The sequence below is a fragment of the Patiria miniata genome, unplaced genomic scaffold, assembly GCF_015706575.1.
Source record: "Patiria miniata isolate m_02_andy unplaced genomic scaffold, ASM1570657v1 HiC_scaffold_3, whole genome shotgun sequence".
NCBI lineage: Eukaryota > Metazoa > Echinodermata > Asteroidea > Valvatida > Asterinidae > Patiria > Patiria miniata.
Window position 1 is genome coordinate 5,507,088 of NW_024037069.1, and position 22,955 is coordinate 5,530,042.

A 22,955-nucleotide genomic window follows, 5' to 3' on the forward strand; every position below is an offset into this window, starting at 1 on the left:
TGTACTTCATAAAAAATCTTTACCATAAAATTCTTACCCCCTGCGTAGCCAAGGGGCCCCGGGGGGCGTGCCCCTCCCCAAACTTTTCAGTGCCCCGGTGCGCCCCCCTCCCCCCCCGCCCACAAAAAAAATCTGAAATGTCCTGCTTGCCAAGGAAGTGTCTTTTGAGTTATTAAAAGGAAGAGGAATCTAAATGACTATTTTTGACTGTTCGTACCGCCTTTTTTTGTTGCCGGGGGGGGGGGGGGAGGGGTTAACATTGTTTTCGTCATATTCGAAAGATCAAAGGTATGATTTGTTTCAAAACGAGCAATGCAATTAATTTTGAAACAGAATAACAAGGTTTTTTTTACGTCCAATGATAAAAAATATATATGTTGTATTTATTTTGTTTAAGTTTTTTAAATTTATTTTTTTTGTGGGGGGGGGGGCGGGGCTGTCAACACACATAAAAATAGGAACAAATTCCAACTGAACAAGCACAGGCAGTTTCGAATTTTTTAAATATTTATTATCCTTTTATTTTCTTGTTTGCATACTCATTCGTTGTTCCTCCAACTTTTCCAGCAATGGGAGACTTTTGAGACGGTGGTGGCAGCAAACGCACCGGTACTTTTTCATTGTTTGCGTTGAGTCACATTGAGCATGAATGCTGCCACCACCGTCTCAAAAGTCCCCCATTCTCACATTCGTATTGGCACCGTTTCAAGTGTGCGCCACCTGAATAAAAAATTCCTTCACAAAAATAGTCCGTTCCTTATTTCTTTTCAAAATATAATTAAAAATACAGGTTTATAAACAAATATCAAGGATTAATATTTATCTACAGAATGCCTTTTATCTACAATTGTTTCTTTTAATAAATATATATTTAATTTAACTACTGAGGAAGAGATAAATAAGTTAAGAGTTTTTAGTCAAACAAATCTTTTAATCAATCCGTTTTAACACTCTCCATTTTGTTCCAGAACGAGAGAAACACCCAGTTTCGTTCCTGAAAAACGTCCAAAACGTATACCCGATTTGTTTCAAATTCTGACCGTGGCATGCTGAACTGCCCGGCCAGACAAAAAATTCATATTGATTCAAAAACAAGTTGTGCATAGGAATAAATTTTGTAGTAGTTCTTAAAACAATTGGAATATTCAAAATGCAAAGCCTGCATGATCCAAATTTCCTCTTTTGAGAAAACATGCGAACCCAATTTATGTTAATTGCATGCATATATTCATTTTTCATAATGATTATGCATAATTCAAAACCATTTTTGTTCCTTTATCCCCGTTCAAAATACACAAGTGTTCAAAGCAAACTTTCAACAACGTATTCTCTGGTATACTCAACGTCTTATTCAAAGGCGCCGACAGTTAATTTGTTTGTGAGCTCCCATTGGACTATTTTGACCTAGGTCAAACCGTCATGAATAAGCATGAGGGTTAGCTACCCACAATGCTTTGCGTTTCATTCACAATTTTGCATTAAGTGTTCTGCCATTACCGATGCCCTTGGATAAAGCAGTGGGGTGCGTAAAACGCCTACGTACGATGTTTTCAAAATTCCATTAAAACTTTCCTACAAGACAGAAAACCAGCCTGTCGTTTGTCGGAAGTCGACATCAAAACTCAAAATACTTAATAAAATCACTAACCCCTACACCAGCATTACTTTAACCCACTCTAAAATATAGATTATATATGGTTTAAATATTACAACATTATTTACAAATCTAGAAAGTGCACTTATTATGTATAGCTTCACCGTGGTTTTCTTGTTCTTGGTCGGGTGGTGAAATTACAACAAACGAGTTTGGTGTATAAAGTATTTTGTCCTCTGTTTTGTGTACAGTTAAGATAAAAACCCATTTTCTTGACTTAAATATATACACGTTGGAATCAAGATTACTGCATGTATCACTGGAGCAAACTTACGAGTTAAAATGTCAATATTCATAAATACGAAAAACAACCCAACTTTTTTATCAATGGAGCGGTCCTGTAAGCCCCGCCCACACACGTGGGCAACACCACGTGAACCAGACCAATGCAATACTGCATGTTTAAAAACGCGCGCGTCGTATACGCACTTGCGCTTTGTTGGACACGAATCACGGCTGTGATTGGTCAAAACACCATGGGGGCGGGTCCTAATGGATCGGTCCATTTTTGATTACACTTTCGCTATTCAGCCTTACTCTTCAAAACACACAACACACATTATAAATTAATAGGGAGAATACACTGTGAAAACAACACAATTATCATAATAGTAATAATACTAAAATCAACTCCACAACTTCAAAACTGTATACTTTCAAAACTCCATTATGCCGAATTTTAACAATGACATTAGAAAAATCACGCCACACACACTTAAACATGAATTCTAGATTTCAAAACTTACCAAATTGGTCACTATTTTTATTTCATAGCCTTAGCTGGTTCCTGCACACTACATATATTCCTTTACTGCACGTGTTTTGCCTGGTAGTCTTTTACTTTCTCAAACAACTGGAATATACTGAATACAAACTTGAATTTGTTTTGGAGAATACAAAAAAATCTCAGTGCAGCACATAAAACGATTTTACATAAAAAAAGGAAGTCTTGTTTTCTTCCAGAAAATGAGGTATTCAGTGATCATGTTCGCTATGGAATTATCTCTATGCCCAGGTTGAGTTACAGAACACGTTCAAGGGGAGTTGACGGGGCTAGAATTAGCCGACCGGTCGCTGAGGGAGTCGGCCAGGCTGCGGGGCCGCTTCAGCAGGCTCGGGTGGAAGTTGGCGTGCCGCCGGGCGTGCTTCATCAGGTGGTCGCTGCGCATGAAGCGCTTCTCGCACAGCGGGCAGCAGAACCGCTTCTCCCCGGTGTGGGTGCGGTAGTGACGGGCCAGCTCGTCGGAACGCGCAAACCGCTTGTTGCAGTCCGGCCACGTGCAGGGGAACGGTCGCTCACCTACAAACACAGACAGAAAAACAAAGAAAAGATTTCCGTAAGACAGAGTTTTCAATCTTCATTATGTTTCTAAGCTAACTACCCCGACAGTGACCTTTGACCCTGACTTTGACCTTTGAACGTGACCGCGACAAAGAGAAGACTAAAAGATTGACATAAAATAATTTCATTGAATAATAAGCCATCTTTGACTGAAACCAGAGTTTTCTTTTCCTGAAGCCATGTCCTGTATTTTCCTAACAGTGCCATGTAGCCAGATTCAAACCCTACACTCTAAAAACTGTGTTTGGCAATTAAACACAATCTTGCGATTACTTTGTAAACATGTTTAGAAGCAAAACACGATGTGTTTAACTTCAATTCCTTAACATCAATGTTCAATAAACACTATCCATGCTTACCCTAAACATGTTAAGTATTAAAACATGTTTACAAACTGATAGCAAGAAAGTGTTTAGAAAAGTGTTTAATTGTTAAACACAATTTATGAAGTGTAATTGTTCTCAAACTTTCAAAATCCAGCAGGCCAAGTTCGTATTATATCGCCAAAATTAAAAACAAAATTCAGAGAAAACATCAGTTCAGATCTGTTGGAGAAAAGGTGTGGTGCCGTAAAAAGAGGAAAGAGTAGAGTAAACGCCTCTTTATCACAACTTGAAATCAACAATTGAGTAATAACAATGTTTCAAACCCAAAAGGAACCACTAGTCACTACATTACGTTCTACAATTAGCGGTTATGCTGTGCCCATTCCTGTTACGCATTCATTCCAGGAAAAGGCTTGATTTCAAGTCTGATCAGCCAAACGGTGCTGCTTCAATATACAATGGTGATTATCGTGTGTCCAATAACAAGCTAATACCGACTTGAGGTCAAGTCTAGTTCAGGAAGGGCGCTACACCCTTTTACAGGCGGGGCCCATTTACCGCAGGGAGGAAGTCATTATTAGAGCCAATTAGATCGGAGATACTGATAGCGTCTATACACGACATACTAGGATATCCCTATTCACAGAGAAGGATTGCAAGTTGCGACTTTGCGATGATATACAGTTATACAATTTTTAGAAACTTTTAGCTTTTAATTTTTTTGAATATTTTAAGGCTTTTTAATTGACCATAAGAATACAAATATGGAACGCTCTTCGGACTTTTAAAGGTTCCATGAAATGAATTTTACAGTGCATTTTTTTGAGATATGAAGCCATTCCTCTGTATTAAAGCTGTGAGTATGAGACATCTCTTTCTGGTAATTTCTTTGCAAAGTGCCTTTTTTTAATTTGAAATGTTTCACGCTTTTCATAACAAGTGAGGGCGCTGATGCTGTGATGTCACTTAAGCAACACACCCTTCAGATTAAAGTTGGTATATAGGCTGTTTTTATTTTTTAATTTCGATTTTCTTTTCCGAACGAAATTTAAAGGAATATAATGTCCTGTAAAAGTAAATTGGCTTGTTTGTATTTGCAGGACAGTTTTAAAAATTGGTTTTAAATTATTATTTTCAATGAATTCGAAGCGTCCCACTCTTAATTCACAAGTTGAACTTAATTGTCGTGGGCCAATTTTTTTTTTCGTGCGATGCCTCATTGGAAAGCACTTTACTAATATAATGCTAGAAAATTATCAGTTCAACTCAAACCTATTGGAAAATTTGTAAGGTGCCACACCCCAAAAGCACGTATAGGCCTACACCAACTTTAAGTTTTTGTTTTTTTGTTAACCCAAAATTCTGCTTATTGAAAATATCTACGCATAAAGCTTTCACATTGTTTTATTATATTGTTGTATATACTGGAACATGAACCAATGAAAGCAGAAAACAAATCCTCCAAAACCCTTAAAATATGTGAAACTGACGTTTCCGCTTTCAATGACATCACAATTTTGCTCATGAATATGGAATGTTTCATTAGCATAAAAAACGAACAATAAACCCTTAAAATGGCAAAGTAGAATGGAATAGGCCTACACAGGCTCATTTCAAGGATTGCATTTAGAAAAAAAGTCCATGAAATGGGCCCTTTAAGGTGCATTTTTGTTTTTAATAATGTAAAAGTAGATGATTTGTTCTCTTACACTGCAAAAACTGCAGTGTTCAATTTACACCATTGGTATCTATATAGGACCATCTGGTGTCAAATTTTACTGGTGTTGTCCTATACCGAATGGTGTTAACTTAACACTACAGCTTTTGCAGTGTAGTTTGTTTTACAATTTTTTTTCACCAATTCCTTATATAGGAGATAAATGAACTGTATTTCTGGGGGATGTTTCATCCGCGTAGTGGCACAATGTTTTGTTAACAATGCACAATGTCCTGAATTTAAAGGGGCATTTTACCAAATTTCTTTGTTTTTTTTTTATCGAATATCTTCGCTTGGCTGAAGGCTAAGCTTTCAAGGCCTCACACTCGCTTTAAGTGCTCCATCTCTTAAAAAGAATTCACCTTACTTCTGCCAGTAATTTGAAATCCCTATGGGGTTTTCCGCCATTGTAACAATGCCGTGCATATAAAAATACGTTTTAACTACTCGCACGCGAACCGCTTTATACAGCCAAAAAAGGACTCAGCACGCTTCATTCAACCATCGACAATTATGACCAAGCCCGCACAAAAAGTTGTACATGAAAGCTTTTTAGAAGGTCGAATAAAAATGGTACTTTGGACAGACCTTCCGAAGGTAATTATTGTTGTAATAAAAGATTGTATTGAGATATGGGGGGAAATGGCCCCGTGGCGCCTCGCGCGACAGGTGTGCGAGTTGAAGTGGGTAACAAAGAACGGACTCTATAGCGGAACGTGGCCCAATTGTAGGGTCCCCATGACACGCGACCAGAGCACCTGTTCGCGCCCATTAAGAATTTGGAATGCTCCATTTTGAAAGGTTGCCCCAAGGTCAAAATGGGATAACCCGTGGAAATTGAGTTTACACGTGGTTCTTTCACAGACTAACAATGAGGTGAAGACCAATATGCATTGGCCTTTTTGAGATATGAAATCTAAAACTTCTGAATTTATAAAGGTAATTTGATGCTGCAGCATAGACGAACAATTTCGTCTGTGATTTTGTGTGGTCCTGAAAATAACTGGGGTAACTCACTTTGTCAACTGCATCTCAAAAAGAGTAACCGTAACACCCTGGGCATTTTTGCTAGGATGTAACCTCAATCCTATATATACAAAATCCTCCAAATGCCTCCATTTAAAAATGACATAAAGCCTCAATCCTGCAAACTCATCCGGCAATCACTGTCAATATGTTGAGGCAGAGCCAGTGACATCCTAGAGCAGTGCGGAGGGTTTAAAGTAAAGTCTATGCCTCAATTATGCACGGCTGAGCATAAACGACACAAGGTCCGGCCTTATAAGACCCGGACACATTATTTTGCCATATAGCCTCAATCGTGCAAACCCCTCCATTTTGCAAAACTTAAAACGCATAACGAGGGCATGAACGTTGGCTATTGTTTGAGATGATATAAAAAGAAAAGGTCTTCGATGCCCTGCAATGGCTTAGCACTAAGAGCCTCAGTTTCAACTCCAATCAGCTGAAATTCGTCCATAGCTGTCGTCTTAGAAGACAAATGATGTTTTGTTTTTCGCGGGCACAAAATAAACAGAAGACACACACGGCTGGATTCAATGGACCGATCTAATAAGCCCCGCCCACTGCGCACGTGGGCAAATTACCACGTGCTCCTCTCCAATGCCACGCTCCATTTCCGGCCGCGCGCATCATACGCGCGTGCACGCATGTCGGACTTCTGTGCACGCACGTCGGACACAAATCACGGCTGTGATTGGTCAGTACACCATGGGGCGGTGCTTACTGGATCGGTCCATTCTAAACGCACGGTGTTCAGAGCAAAGATGTTGCATTCACTCACAATGCATTGGCATGTATACAGAGTTCTGCGACTTCATCTGGATTGTGCATTGATTCTGCTTGTGATGATGCAAACAAAGCCAAAAGTTACCAGCATGTCGACGATGAAATTATGTTTAAAATCATGACGCAAGCCGACAGAGCTATTGCGAGAGACGTATAGCGTCAGACAGAATTGCCTCATTCTTTTACGTGCACTGCCATCAAATTAGACGAGGATCGGTTTTATTTCGCAACTGCAATACACACTACCCCTCCCAAAAACATTTCGTACCGCAATTAATACATGGACTGCGATTTACGCTTTTCAAATTCAAGCCAAGGATAGGGTTTTAATACAGTGTTTGGAGAGTTATGACTACAACATTTTCCAGTAAAGTTTCGATAAAGAAGGTGCGCCAATCACAAAAGACCATCAACTCTGTGACCAAATCTTACTTATCACTCTCCAAATAGTCCACAAATGTTTTTTATCAGTCGCTTGTTATATCACCCATCTAACGACAGGTGCATGCCACGCGACTGCTGTTGATCTTTCGAAAAACCGCAGTATGTCATGCGAAAGGACCCAAAGGGGCTTTGTTCAGGAGGGCCTCCAACCGGATCGTGTTTTCACAACCGCGAGATAAAAGAAAGGTCACCGGCTCGCAACTAAGATTTTGGCACACGACAAGGGCATGGGGCATATCCGTACTTTCTTTGTTCACCTGTACTGTGTGAGATTTTTTGGAGAACTTTTTTTTGGGGCAAGATTTGATATTTCTTTGTATGCAAATTGAGGCACGTGCGATGTGACCTACTGACACGTGACCCGTGATCGTTGCGAAGAGTAAGGGGCGTGTTTCAAGAGGGTACCATAACCTATAAATGGGGTTGTTTCGCACCGCCATCACTTACATATTTCCAATTTGACTATGTCAGCCTTGTCAGGTGTGATAAGAACATTGCACTCCCTGAAAAAAACAGCCTCCCAGTGCAGTACGCATGTCTTGGCAAACGTCACAATAAGATAATGCGAGATCATGGGAATACGAGATTCCAAATAGTAAAAAGAAAATTAAGTCCAAATTTCATAGGACAGCAGACATGCTGATAACATCGTCATTTCTTTGAAGGTGTTGCATTCTATCCAAGACTGATTATATGACAACGTGTCTACGCATGCGTATCGGTGAAACAAAGACGTTTTAACGGTGAGGGCGCTCTACAGGCAAAGTCTAGTGGGCGGGGCGAAGCTTGCCGACTTCACCCGTGCCACTGAACTTGAAGTGAAGGTCAGTTCGCACAATGAATACATTTACGTACAATCCTACAATCGTGTTCGGCAGGGTCGTGTGGAGCCCCACAACGCAGCCGGCCTTTGTGCAAGTTCTTTGTGACTATTTTTGGAAGCGGGTGGGCGTGTTAAAATACAGACCAGGTCACGAAACGTCTGCCGATATGCGCGGGGGCAAGTCGCGGTCAAGCCAGCAGGTGTGTAGCGAGCACGACTTAGCCGGCAGTTCTTTGTTCCCGTATACAGGGCAACATCTGCCGAATTTGGCTCAGGATGTAAAATGTGCTTACTGATATCTTTTTCAAATCTCGATAAGTCAAAACTCTGATAAAGAATCCATTCCCTTCAGTAGTAAAACAATGATATACAACCCTGTTCCACTCAAAACTCTTCTTAAGTCAAATTTTGAACCTGTTCCCTTGAGGTTTGACTTATCAAGATTGCAGTGTATAAGCAAAAAGCGCTTAGTACGTGCTAAGCACGCATAAGCCGAGAACCAGTTACAACCGGAAGTCCGGCATATATCCCATTGGGTTTTTGCCTGGTAACTGCTCTGGCTAAGCAAACATTTACTGAATTTTAACAGCATATTTTTGTGCTCAGCGGGTCTGGGTTCCAGGCAACTACAAAGAAAAGGAAGAAACTAAAGAAACTGGAGAACTAAATTTAAGAAAACTTGTCAGATTTGAATACGTCCACGACAATTACTCTTGATCCTCCGTGACCTTGAGTAAAGCACTATTATTATTCAAGTACTATCATAATATATCATCTAGTATATCAGCAGCGCTTATTTTACGATTTATTGTAGCTATCGTTATATGCCTTTGTAGTTGAGTTTTATTTATCAGAATTGACCTTTGGTCTGTGTTTGGGTACACAACAGAATTGTTGTCACACGAACAAATAAATCATTAGCACGTCACTTTTGCTCAGAAAAACATTCGTCAAAAGTGACTCATGAAAAACTAAATCGGTACAAAACTCAATTTGGATTCAACTTGAAATCTTTTTTTCATAATTGCGTGGTTAAATTTGCGAAGAATTACATTGAATGGAAGAGTCACTATATACACAAAATACTAATGGGTACAAATCTTATACATCTGTTCCGCCTACGGATTTTCGCCATGCTTTTATCGGGACCATATATACATGTACGCGTTATTTCACAACCAGTTGAAATTATTCCGGTGTAGCGTTTACGTCCACGTTTAACTAATTTTTTTTGGCATGAGTTGCGCAATATCGTTAGATGGTTGCGACAGATTACCTGAGGAGAAAAATCCCCCTTGTGGTAAAAATGATTAAACATTGACCAGTCAGCTACACTGCAAAAAAAAATGTGTTTAGCAATTAATCACTTTTCTCTTCACTTTCTTGCTATCAATATGTGAACATGCTTAAATACTTAACATGTTTATAAATTATAGTAAGGATGGATAGTATTTAGCAATTGAATATTAATGTGTGGGAATTGGACACGTAATTTTAGTTTCTCAACATGTTAACAAAGTGATGGCGAGATTGTGTTTAATTTGCTCCACACAGTTTTTAGAGTGCACGATAAATAATAAAATTTGCTCCGAAAACAAAGCCCAAACTTTGGGTGACCCGTCTTCAAGTTTTACGTGTTGGGACATGTTCGTTAGTACAAAGACATGGTTTCTATAGTTGTTTGTTTGTTTACTGCGTGTTGTTTGTGTTTAGCCATGACCCATTCGTGGGGGGCCCTTGCAGAGTACGGTTCATCAAACACGTTTAGCAATAGCAGGCAAACACAACAAAAAAGGTGCCATCCTTTTAACAAAACAAACCTTTTCATTTGTCTTTGCGCTTAGCGTGGCCCGTTTAGGCCTGAATGAAAAGTTGGGGTTGAATGCATGGTGGTCTACCACCCCTGCCCCCCCTCAAAAGCGAGACATTTCTTTTCTGCGATAACAATCCTCAATCACCCTCGAACTCTCACACGGATGGGTTTATGAGAATGTCCTTTATTGAAAATATATCCAACGATCAACATATAAACAATCAAACCTACCCCTTTCATTCCAGTTCAACTGCTAAACAGATTTCCTTTAAAGCTATTTCAATGACCGCGTAGTCACTCAACTATATAGACACGACTACAATAATTTTTGTCAACTACACACGTACGTGACATGATGTGATAAACACAACAATGAGGGCGGGGCGACATCAGCTGGAAATTGGGCCAGTTCGCCGGTAAACAGCACACACCCACTTTGCGAGCGGTACAATACCTCTATACAACATAATATATGCCGTGTATAGTGTACATGTACATGAAGAAAGCAAACAAAGCATTGTTTACCATGTGGGTCAATTTTGTCCTTTGTTAATGGGTCGAGTATAGTAAAAATATACCCCGGTACATTGTGAGGTATTACGTAAATGTATCGATCTTTAAAACAAGGGGCATTGCAAAGGAAGGGAATTTGCTTCATAGGTCGTGTGTTATTTCGATTAGGCCTATAGGTATAAATATTCTAGTAAGCTACGCCTCGCGAAAATCTATATTACTGGGATTGTTAAAAGCGGACAAAAGAATGTTTCTTTAGAATATCTGGGCATGTTTTGCATTGCCGTAAGAGCGGGTCGATAATAGGCAGGGTCTTTAAATTGTCTTGAACATTCCTTTACAATCTTACGGCTAAACTGCTCGTCTTAAACTTCCCAAATTAACAAAAGTATGTTAAAAACATAATATCTCTGGCTATAGAGGGCTTGTACTTCAATATTAATTAATGCGACAAAGTAATTTTTGTTCTCCATGTAATTTGACAGCAAAAGTAAAAAGGCAAAACATGAGAACAAAAGTGGAAGAGTTGTTTAAACACGCCAGTGATGCCAGTGTTGTTCATGAAATAAGCAGGTGTTCTTGAATTCAATTCATTCTACCAACGAATGAACGATATTACATCTGCGCGTGCCTATTTGAATAATATTTGATTAGTACAAAAATATACATGACGTCTATTATACAAAGAAAACAACATATTGCACAAGACTTCTGGAGCGTTCGATACCTATAAATATCAATGAGTGTGAAAGGTTGGAAGTTGATAATGTATGACGCGGTGTGTTTACATGTACTTTGTACACATGATCTGTCATAATACTGTGCAGTTCACTAAAGTTTACAACCAGACAATAACAATGGAATCCCGCAATTGTGCACCGCCCATTACCTCAATACGGTGTTGGGAAATTGCACAAAAGAAAAACAGGCCAAATTGAGAACGACCGTAATTTTTCGATGTATGTAAGAACAACATTACTCAAAATTAAGCAAAGATGAATCATTATTCGGTGACGATATTAGCTGGTCATTTTAAAAGAATGGGGAAATAAATGTAAAAAAAAAAAAATTCTGTTGCCCTAAAAAAGTTAACGCCCCCTTCTCGGAAGTGCGTTTTCGTTTAAACCTTACACTGAATTTACTGTTGTCAAAACTAACAACGTCACTGTGATTAATTAGCCTACACATTCAAAGAAATTTAGAAGTTGTTCTTTCTTGGGTTTGTTTGGAAGTAGCAAGTGATTTACATGGAATGACTTTACATGTAGTTCGTTCATCATTGAGAAAACTACAGCTGTATTCATTCAAGTACATGTACATGTATACATGCATTTAGATGCTACAACTTTTGTCTGTAGATCATGTACTATCACTACTATACACTCCAAGCTCGTGTTCTAATTAGCTTGACAAAAGGGGCTTAAATGTTAGGCCACCCCCAGCCAACACGCTATACTTCGACAAATTGAAGACTTAATCGGATTAGTGTTAAGAGATTAGCCGTGAGGGATTAACAAGTGTCACAGTAATTCCAGCATCAAGTTTGCTGTTAACTTTCAAAAGATCTTTCATCAGCAGGAGTGTTTTGGTCGATAGAATAAAAAGCACCCCAACCGGCCAGCCATACCAGCTGTTGCTTTGACACGAGGTATTAAGAGAGTTCTGAAAGACTCGAGAGAGTTAGACGGTTTAATTGTCCCCCTCTCCCCACCCCCCACCTCAAAAAAGCAACAAGTACAACCGTCTATAGGGAAATTTGCGACACTAATACACCTACATTGAGGGAAAAAAATACACACGAAAATACACATGCTCTGTAGTGAAGAGATCGCATATGGACATGTGGTCTTTGTTAATACGAAGCATTGCGAAATAGTTTGAACACAGGTGTTATGCGTGCACGTGGTGTGTTTGTGTACATGTACACGTACATTGTTGTGAAGTGAGCATGTACATGTACATGTACATGTACATGTACGTATGCATAAACCACGTATCTGTGAAACTCCTAACAAAGAAAATGTCCCCGCACGTGGTCTTACCTGTGTGTGTTCTTAGATGGGCCTTCAGATGTGATGATTTCCCGTACATTTTGTCGCAGCCGATGTAGTGACACTTGTGCTTTTTGACTGGCTGGCCGTCCGGCCCGCGATCAGACCTCTTGCTACCCCCGCGTTTGCTTCTTTGTCCCGTTGCGAGTGTGTCATCGCACGTGCTTGACTTCCTGGCCCGTCGTTTCTTGCCCCCTTTCGATTTCACTCCGGGAGGGGGAATACTGGCAAAAGGGTCCTGGCTGAGCTCCAGGGAACTGGAGCAGTCACTGATGGGGGAGGGGGCAAGATCTCTGTTCTTGTACGTCTCCAAGTCGGCCAGGATCCGTGCCACCATGAACAAAGGATTAGGCAGCGCGGCCAGTTCAGAGTCCTGCGTCATACCATCGTCGTACGGTGGGGTGGTGTAGCCCAGCTCCGCCGGTAAGGGTGTTGGGGCGATCACCGGTGATTTCCAAGGGGGCCTGGACTTAGCAATCGCCAGGAGACACTCAGCAGCTGAGGTGACGTCCATGTCTGTCTGTCCGTAGTCGAAACTTGTCTGTTGGTTCGGCAGGATGGTCGTAGTATCCATTGCGAGTGCATGTACAATTCAACTCGTCCAGCTGTCAAATTATAATGCGTAGAGGCGGTGTGGCGCAGTTAGAAATAAACCCGCGGACACGTAAATACACTCACGAAGTAGCACAGAGTGAAGGAAAAAAGCAGGATTTATCTCCGATCGGTGGTGAAATCTCCGTTGAAATTGTGATCAAAGCTGGGACCATTTGAGGGGACTTTCCTCATGGTTTGCTGCCTCGAATGGTTATGTTGACGATGCATGGGGGGAGGTGTGTGCTATGTGTTTTCTCCCGCGGTTTCTATTGTTACGAAGGCACAAAGAAACGACCCTTCTGCATGTACGTCGTATACGTGTGACGTATCTAACCTCGTGTGTGTGTGTGGTGGGGGCGGGGTGCTGTAAATAACCATCGTCAGCGCGGTTTTGATTGGTCCGCTGATCAATATGCTAATCTAACCTTTGACCTGACAGGTTTACAAATTTGTGACTTCGTTTGTGTTCCGGATCAGATGCCAGCTTCATGATTGTCATTACTTTACTTGCCAGACTCCAGTGCAATATTGGTCCATTTTCTGATTAGGAGATGCCAAAACATTCCACTCAAGGCTAACGATTGATGTATTTTCGTTAGGGTTAAACATAAAAGTAACATGAACGTAGCCTTATGCTGCGACTAAGCCGTGATTTCGCGAAGCAGTTTCATACAACAACACATGCACAACGCATGAGGCCCGCGTTTTACTTTTGTTGCTCGATCTACAAAACTTCGCGGGTTCATTTCACTGACTCAGCTGCACTGCGCGACCTCTGAGGTCAAAATAGTTCCTTTTTTCTTCTTGTTGACAATTTCTTTTATTGTCGGTCACTGACAGAAAACCGCGCTTCCGTGTACGTGCAAATCTTTGTTCATATCCGTTTTTATACAGTTTTTGGCAGTCGGCGGACAGAACACGCATGCTAGGCTACAACGGACAAAAGAATATTGGTCATTTTTTTGTAAAAAAATATATATCTCAGTACAAATATATCTCTTGTGATAACGTGAGGATTTATTTATGTCAAATAAAAGAATTCTACTTGTCATTGCTTTTCTGAAACAACTTGCTCACCCGATTTCAACGCGCTGTTGTTCTTTGTGATTTCACGGGTGGGTTCTTTAATTTAGTTGTGGCAAAAAAAAAATTGAAATGAGGCCAAATTTGTATTTTTGCAAGTCAATTTGTGGAATTAGTTAGTTTCCTCATGAGATATTGCATTTGTGTTCTTTGGAATTATTGAATTTGACATTGAATAAAAGAATTTTTTATAAACTCTGAAGAGAAAATAAAGTTTGATATTATAGTTGGTGTATACGTGCTTTTCGGGTGCCGGGCAACTTGAAAAATAGATTTTCAAATTGAATTGATATTTTTTCTAGCAATACATACTTACTGGAATTTGAATCCTTGTGGAGACATTCCTTTGTTCTCGCCACTAAACTTTTCGAGTTTGAAAGTGTAGTTTAAAAATACTCTTATTTTAACCAGAATTAATTTCCTTGGCTGAAATTTGGACTTAATATCCCTTTTCTAAAACTCTTTCATTTGCGATCAATCAACATAGCTCGGAAATTCCTAGTTTTTGAGTAAAATCCATATATCTATTTCGTGGAAACCTTGTGGAAACGTATTCATCTATAGAAATTGCTCTGTGGAGACGTGTACAATCTTTTGTTCCCTATTGAACACACGTCTCCAGAGGGTACGGTGTATCAGATCATCGAAGACGTCGCACGAAAGAGAGGGACGCTCCTAATTCGTTGTGTGTGCAAATGAATTGTGTGCAATTTCTGAACTGGAGCGCGCCATTTAAAACCGCTTTTTCAAACTGTATAAAGGCCCGCATGCAAAAACAAACAGGCAAATTTATTTATTACAGGACATTATATTCCTTTAAATTTTGTTCGGAAAAGAAAATCGAAATTTTGAAAAAGCACGAATATGCCAACTTTAATTAAACGAATTGTTTTTCAACAAATTTACGTTAAATATTGGTTGATAGATATACTGAATCAATTGAATGGAAAACATTTTCCTGGTATAAGTGCCTAGACTGTTCCTTCCGTTTTTACACTCTAAATATTGGTTTACATAACCAATCTCTAGTTGAAATAACTAACAATAAGTGATTAATATGTGTCTAATATAACCAAGCGATTGGTTGGACACATAATATTAACCAATGATTACATTAACCAATGATTGGTTATGTTAACTAATACGGGCGTCGTGTAGAGTCGAATTATTCTCAAGATTGAATCAACTGCACGAACTTAATGAGCTCATGCATTATTGTTTTAATGCAATCCTTGAAAATGACCTTCCTGTCCCATTTAACCTTATTTTTAATATTTTGTTTGCGCAGTTTCAAGAGTATTTTGGTGCCGTTTTGGTGTTTATGCTAATTTAAATTTCCATATTCAAAAGCAAATCTGTGATGTCATTTTAGGCATGCGAACCTTGAATGTTACAATTTAATTCAGCACCAAAATTGCCCAAAATTGGATATTTTGCTGTCGTAACTTTCTTTTCTTTGGTGATTCGTTGTTGTGTCAGTATATGGCAGTAAGCCAATAAGCAAACTTTCCTCAGCTGTTTTCAATGGGCAAATGTTTGGGTTCACAATTTGAAGAGAAAACAGTGTCTTCTTGAAATGACATCACAGCAACAGCGCCCTCAGTTGTCCGGAAGAGCATGGCAAATGTTAAAATGATTAATTGAAGAAGTGCACTTTTCAACAACAAATAAACCCAAAAAGGGATATCAAATAGTTTTTAATTAAGAGGAGCAGAAAGTTGCACAAATTTCATGAACCCTGAAACTTGAGTTAGACGTTTAAAGCTAGGAGATCGGGGACTACAATCAAACAATCAAGACGTTGTGGTCGTTCGGCACAACTTTGGATTTTTTTTTTTTTTTTATAGAGGATCATTTGCTTTTCTTTCAATTTTATTCCTTTCCTGATTATAACACCACTCAAAATCCAACGAAGAGTGATCAATACCAGACGTGTTGAAATGTCGGCTGAGTCGATATTAAAATTGTTGAGTACACATTGAAAAACCATTAAACCCTTTTTCTATTACGAACGATTTCGACTTCATGTATAATTCTTTATTTCCAAAAATCGATTGCTGACTGATCATTGGACATTAATCACCTAGGCCTTAACATTTCTTAAGTTCTAATCTCACGTGGTGTTTAGTACCAGTACGATATTTAATCCAAGTATAAGCGCACACTATTCGGTAGGTTACATTATGGGTTATTGATTAATGCAAATTAAAGTTGGTGTATACGTGTTTTTAGGGGTCGCACCTTGCAAAATAGATTTTCAAGTTGACTGAATGGATGATTTACTAGCATTACTTTAGCTAAGAGCTTTTCAATGAGACATTGCACGAAAAAAAAAATCGGCCGAGGACAAGTAATCGATTAACTAATTTCAACTTATTTCAAATTCGTTCTGAATAGTGTGCGCAATTTCTGAACTGGAGCGCGCCATTTCAAACCACTTGTTAAAACTGTATAAAGACCTGCAAAAACAAACAAGAAACTGTATTTTGTTGCTAGACATTTTTTCCCTTTCAATTTCGATTCGTTCGGAAAAGAAAATCCATATTTTGAAAAAGCACGTCATATACCAACTTTAATAATGCGTAAACTTCGTTTGTGAGATGAAGCTGGCCGCTAGTCTACGATAAAGTCTTTTTTGGTAGTTCTTTTATCCACCCCTGTTCCGCCCACTTCAGTCTTGGTACATTCTATCTTCCACAGCCAGTCCTGATTGGTTGTTCTCAGGCAGTGACGTACCTGAAGGGCGCGGCAAAACGTTATGACTGGAGCTTCTGCCTTGGTGACGTCAGTTTTGCTCATGAATATGGAAATTAAAATGAGCATAAACTGACTGGTAACGAATATGCAAAAAGACTCAGATATGTTTTAGGGATTTAATTAAATCTACAAATTACATTGCCTTATTAAAGTTATTAATATTAGTTAGTACAACGATTTCGATTTTATTTATGTTATATTTTATTTATTTATTTTTGGGGACGGGAGGGGTTTGACACCAATATTACACACTTCAAAACAGTCATATTAGAACTTTTTGTAAATGTGCGTCCCGTGGAATTTATTTCACATTCATCATACCAAAAAATATATACTTTTTTAAGGTTATTATCATATTAAAATCCATTATCTTTGAAAAATGCATGTACATCAATTTAAAATGGAATGTAATTACTTTGTGAAATGTTTGCTACAGTCATTGGACATTGTACAGCGCTGCAAACGTTTCTAACAAATATACACTGCACCTAAAGCAGTTACAACTATTCACTGCGACATTTTACAGAAAAACCTGCAGAAAAAAATTAATGCAGGCGATCCAGAACATGCATGTGGTGTGTCCCGTCCCATCCCCCAGGGCCCTCAAACGTGGTAAAGAGCGCCATCTTGTGTTGGGGCATGGAGCCGATACTCTTACAACAAAAATGTCACTGAATGGATTGTTCCCAGCCATCAAACAAATATCAAAGACAAGTTGTCTGCGGACCGCATGCGACGCCTTTTTCCTGCAGCGCAGCCGATCCCTATTGTATGTGTTCTTTAAATAAGTCAAATAACCCCTAGATGACCTTTGACCTCCAATTTTGGAAGACTTGTAATGAACCCCCACCCTATATCACTCCATCCAAGTTACATCAAAATCCATCCAATTCTGCAGACAAATAAACATTTGAAGCATATTTGAAGAGTGACCTCTAATGATCGCTGCCTGACCTTTGACCTCAGTAATCCGATGAAGAATTGGGTCTTCCCATCGCTGCATCAAAGTTTCATCAAAATCCATCAAATCATTAGTAGAAGTGCAAGTGATACAGAATTTAGGACCGGTGAGTGTTTCCCAAAACCTTCTTTTAAGCGACTCAAAAACCAGAATTGAGCAACAGAAGCACTAAATTTACCCAGGATTTTATTTCTTCTTAGACTGATTCAGGGTGCCTTCAGTATTTACACTGGTGGGTTCTGATGGACTCAGGACACCAACATGGTTTGCGTGACACAATTGGTGGATTTTGGCGGATTCAGGATACTTTCTAATAAAAGTGCTAAAGCTGAATCTGTTTACTCCAATACTCTGACATTATGTAAATTAGCACTCTAAAATCAAGAGAAATATTTAGATTTGTTCGCCAATTAGGAATTTCTTGTGCTTGGAATCTAAAAGCTGGTGAAATAAAGTTTAGGGAAATTTAACGAATTTATCTTCAAGCAATCTTGACGCGCAGTAAAGGTGGAACTAGTATGATTTACATGAACCTTTTAGCGATTTAGCGCATGCAGCTGGAATGTCGTTCGCATCTTGGAAGAGCGCAACACGCAGGGTGCGATGTGGACCGTGCAATACAGCCTCATATCACCATTGTTGCCCTGGATCCACCAATCAGGATCGAGGATACAAGTTTGCTTGAAGAAAGTACCTAGTGTCCTCTAAGTACCTATCTGACTGACCGACTGACTGACCGACTCCCTCCCCGTCACTCTTGCCCTGGTTGCTGACTAACGAAGAGAGTGGGGCAGTGCTATTACAGAGTGGCAGGATCACATAAGGAATGTAGGCCTCTACGCTGGCATGCCGAAGGTGACGAAAAAGATCCGGGAACGTTGTCTCAAGCTTGCAGGGCATTGCGTCTGTCACCTGGAGCTGGCCTCTAGCCCGATCATTCTCTGGGAGCCCGCAAGGGCACTGCCTCACGTGGGAGAAGTCTCTCCTTTGTGGACATGCTGAAACGGGACCCCAGCTTGACCACCGCTGAGGAGATGCGCTCCTGCATGCTGGACCAACATCTGGACCCAGATCATTGGAAGGGCTCGAGCTGCCAAAGGGCCTCGACTTGTTTGATTGATCATATAGGATACACCATATACGCCAACGAATGGGCGAAATCCGGCCCACTGTGTAGACCAGATGCATGATAAGACTTCCAGTGAATAGCCATTTCTGAATCAATACCAGTGATTCCCAATCCAGTAAGCCACCAAGAGGTTCCACAGAGAGTTAATTTTTCGGTCGACAAAAGCATGGCTGACATGCCGCAATATAAACGAATGTCAGCAGACAACCTCAGGAATTGTTGATAGATCAAGGCAAAGCATTCTTTGGCCTAGCACAAAACACCATATCTAGATAAACAAGTACCAAGTGGTACAACCCACGGTGGTTCCTCAAACCTTAAACCGCAAATTTGGCTTTGCAATGGGGCGTGATCTAATATGCAAATTAGACGCATGCACGCATATCAGAGTCACAAAACTGCAGGTATTCCACAGAAACTCACTGCCAAAGCTGTGATACACGCGTGGCATGCATGGAAACAGTATAACGGCCGAGTAAAGTGTCCACCAACCAATTACCCACCAGCCAACTCATCAACCAACCAACATAAGCAGCTCAAGCTCATGGCGTGTTTCACACCGCCGTGGGAAATAAAACGTAAAAAGATACTCACTTTATTCATTTATACGCTTACGAACCTACTGACCGGACAAACTAACAATTTTAAGTGTACCGTGCCATGGTAAATTTGTTGACCGTCTTGCACACTGCACTGCTAAACACTGACTCTCCGTAGTGACCTCAGGGGTTCGTTCGAGCGTGTTACTTGCTACTCCCGAGTGCAGGAAAATGTTGCGTGCGCATTACTTCCAGTGCAGGAGTATATTCCCGGTATAACGGAGATCTTGCTAACCAGCGGGTCATACTCCTGCCGTTCGGGCGCTCAGGAGTATACTCGCGTTAACACGAGTAGCACGCTCGAACGCACCCCTGGTGGCTGACTGTACATGTATTGGGAATCGCCAATTTTTATTCAGAATGTCTATTCACTGGGGCTGGGTTTCACCCATTCATTGGCTTTACACAGGTAATCCTATATGATAGCACTGCCCCGCTCTCGTCATTATTAGGTATGCGTCTTGTCTTGTTCGTCAAAGAGACCAGTGATGTCCGAATTCCTAAATTCTCGTCAGTGAAATCCAGGCATTGGATAGCCAGCTGTCTGCCGCTCTCTTGGCGTTCCGACCAGTCGGTGGGTTCTCCCGCTGCTGTGGCTGTTTGTCGCCCTCTGACGGCTGTCCATGGACAGGGTCGGGAGCCGGTTCAACCCCGGGCGGTACTGCGGCTGCAGGTTGTCGTTTGTGTCCCGCGGAGTGCGGTTACCCACCTTGAACAAAATTTTTAAAAATGTCAACAATTCTTGAAAGCTGAACAAAGAGATTGACAGAAGCAGGGTTCGAACCTGGGACCTCCAGATATCCGTTCCGGTGCTCTACCAAGTGAAGAAACACGACTGTGACATTATTAAGGGAATAAATATGTGCTTGGAAGGTAGTGAACCTTATGGTTAAGACTGGTTGGAGTTGGAATGCTGATAACTAGGCGAAGCCGAGGGTAATTATCAGCATTCCAGACTCCAACCAGTCTTAAACACAGTGTTTAATACCGACCAAGCACATATTTATTCCCATTCATAAATACCTTTTCAGTCAAAAAAAAAATCAAAACTTTTATATCCAAAAGTCAAAACCAGTGAAAAAATGAAAATTTCCAATGACTTTGTTCAACGATTTCACTTTCTGTTTCTCGAAACACCCCTCTAGCTATATAATGGATTTCGTAGGAGTCCACATTTCATGCGACACTTGAAAAATGTTTAATACCAGCCAGCCATGTCTTTATCATCTGTTTAAGACCGGCCATGTGAGCTCTCGACCAATAGGAATGGGTAAACTGTCTTAGGTATTTATGAATGTAATGCAATTATTTAAATGACATAGCTTAATCTAGTGTGCTCAATGCAGCGGCGTAACAATGGTCAAGTTTCTAGAGGGCACATGGGGTGAACCAATTTTTCAAGGGGGGCACTGAATCCAGTAAAATAAACATTGTTTGTGTGCAATTCAAGATTTCAAATGGGGCGCATCCGGAGAAGGGGGGGGGGGCTTGCTTTCAATTCAAAGTAATGACTTTAATCCCTAACCGCCCTGAATCCTCCAAAAATCCTTTTTGCAAATTGGAGGAATTTGCAGGATTGAGGTTACATGGCCAAAGTGCGTTGCTGATTTCGGAGTACGCACTGTGTCAAGGTCTTGGGCCGGACCTTGTGTTGTTTATGCTCAGCCGTGCATAAATTTAGTCCTTGATTATACTTGACAACCTCCGCACTGCTCCAGGATGTCACTGCCTCTGCCTCTGCCTATGGACAGTCATAGCCGGAGGATTTTGCAGGATTCAGGCAGTGGTCACCCCTCCATGGACCATATTCAAGAACAACGGAGGAATTTGCAGGATTAAGGCTACATGCTATTTTTCCATGAGGCCAATTGGAGGAGTTTGCAGGATTGAGGCTACATCCTAGCAAAAAGGCCTAGGAGTTAGGGTTAATTAATTGAAATTATAGATCAACTTACTGTTAAGGCAGAATCCTTTAGGAATGCATGCATTTCAAGGAGACAAAATGAAAACCAATCCAAAAATAAATAATAGGCACCCAAAAAATACATTCAACGATACAATTCAATTATTGATTTTCTCCATGTATTTGATATACACAGTGGCTTTGCCTCCTAAATATCGAGCTTTTAATTGAAATCACTTGGCTTCACTCTCAGGTGAAAACAAAAATCGAAAAACAAAAGTCTCCTTTAAAACTGAATTGAGACTCGGCTCGTGAAATACTGAGGACCCTGTCTTTGCCTCGACACTTTTTGTGAATTTTTTCTTCGAAAGAGGTGAGCAAAGTTTGCCGATTGGTTTGCCTGTTTCTCTGGGATACTGCGTGTGGGCAACAAAAATGGTGAGAAAAGCGCCCTCTAGTGTTTGTTAACAGAGTTAATTGAATATTACATATAACAAGTTCGCTAATTTTCCTCTGTATTGACTAACAAGCCCCCAGATAGCGATTTCATGTCATCAAAGTCAATTTGAGCAGTGAGAAAATACAAGCATTTTCTTAGAAAACACTTAGAATTTTTCAGTCCACTCTCATCTATAGGGTTTGTACACAGGGTGTTGAGTGAACTTCTTATATGGAAATCTTTCCGAATATATATACTAACCATCTGCGGTCGGCCTGTCGTTCGCGTTACGGCCAGGCCCCCGGCCCGGTGGTCAACGCGTACCGGTGAGCTGTCGGTAAACATGCGATTGAAGTTGCCTTCCCGGTTGCTGAGCTCCATGCGGTACATGCGGACTTCACGGCGAAGGCGCTCCAATTCTTCGCTGAATTCCTGCAGATGTCAAAACATACATTGGCGAACCCAGGGTCAAGTTCTAACTGGGACTGTTACTGCATACTAACTACGGTACTGAGGGTTTTTACTCACCATTTGGCTAACTTATACTCCCCACACAACACGTATCTCAAAATGCTCTACAGTATGTCCCAAAAATGTGCCTGACTGACTGTTTTTAAATTTTTACAAACAGTGAGGTCAATTTTGAAATTGTTTTGGTTGTGTAGATGCTCCTAAGCCTTGGCCTCAACCCTGATGAGTTTCATTAATTTCAGTCAGGCATCACTGCACAATTGTCAATTGATCACAACGACACTTTTGGATACTGTGACCAAGTTCCTTGCCTTAATCAATTTCAGTGCTGTTTCATGTTACTTAGGCCTATCACAAACATGGTAGAATAGTTTGTGTCATGGAGGGACGATTTCACTAGTTCAAAGTGACACCGGAACGTGGCGTTATTTACATGCCACGTTCGCAGGTCTATGCCTTAAACACCAAGTGGCACTATACCCCTAGAACTATGGGTATTACACGTGTAATACCCATAGTTCTAGGGG

The 22,955-nt window shown here is 40.4% G+C and overlaps 2 protein-coding genes across 2 annotated transcripts; both read right to left on the bottom strand.

Annotated features, from left to right (window-relative positions):
• Positions 1 to 489: 489 nt before the first annotated feature.
• LOC119737055 (Krueppel-like factor 9) lies at positions 490 to 13,414 on the bottom strand. The gene is made up of 2 exons (XM_038211127.1): positions 12,484 to 13,414; positions 490 to 2,954 (listed from the first exon to the last, which is right to left on the bottom strand). Exons 1-2 carry the CDS (start codon positions 13,064 to 13,066, stop codon positions 2,689 to 2,691), a joined length of 849 nt encoding a protein of 282 aa, XP_038067055.1. The 5' UTR covers positions 13,067 to 13,414; the 3' UTR covers positions 490 to 2,688.
• A 6,609-nt stretch (positions 13,415 to 20,023) lies between these two features.
• Positions 20,024 to 22,388, bottom strand: LOC119737056. The gene is made up of 3 exons (XM_038211128.1): positions 22,219 to 22,388; positions 21,571 to 21,585; positions 20,024 to 20,324 (listed from the first exon to the last, which is right to left on the bottom strand). Exons 1-3 carry the CDS (start codon positions 22,345 to 22,347, stop codon positions 20,127 to 20,129), a joined length of 342 nt encoding a protein of 113 aa, XP_038067056.1. The 5' UTR covers positions 22,348 to 22,388; the 3' UTR covers positions 20,024 to 20,126.
• Positions 22,389 to 22,955: the final 567 nt, after the last annotated feature.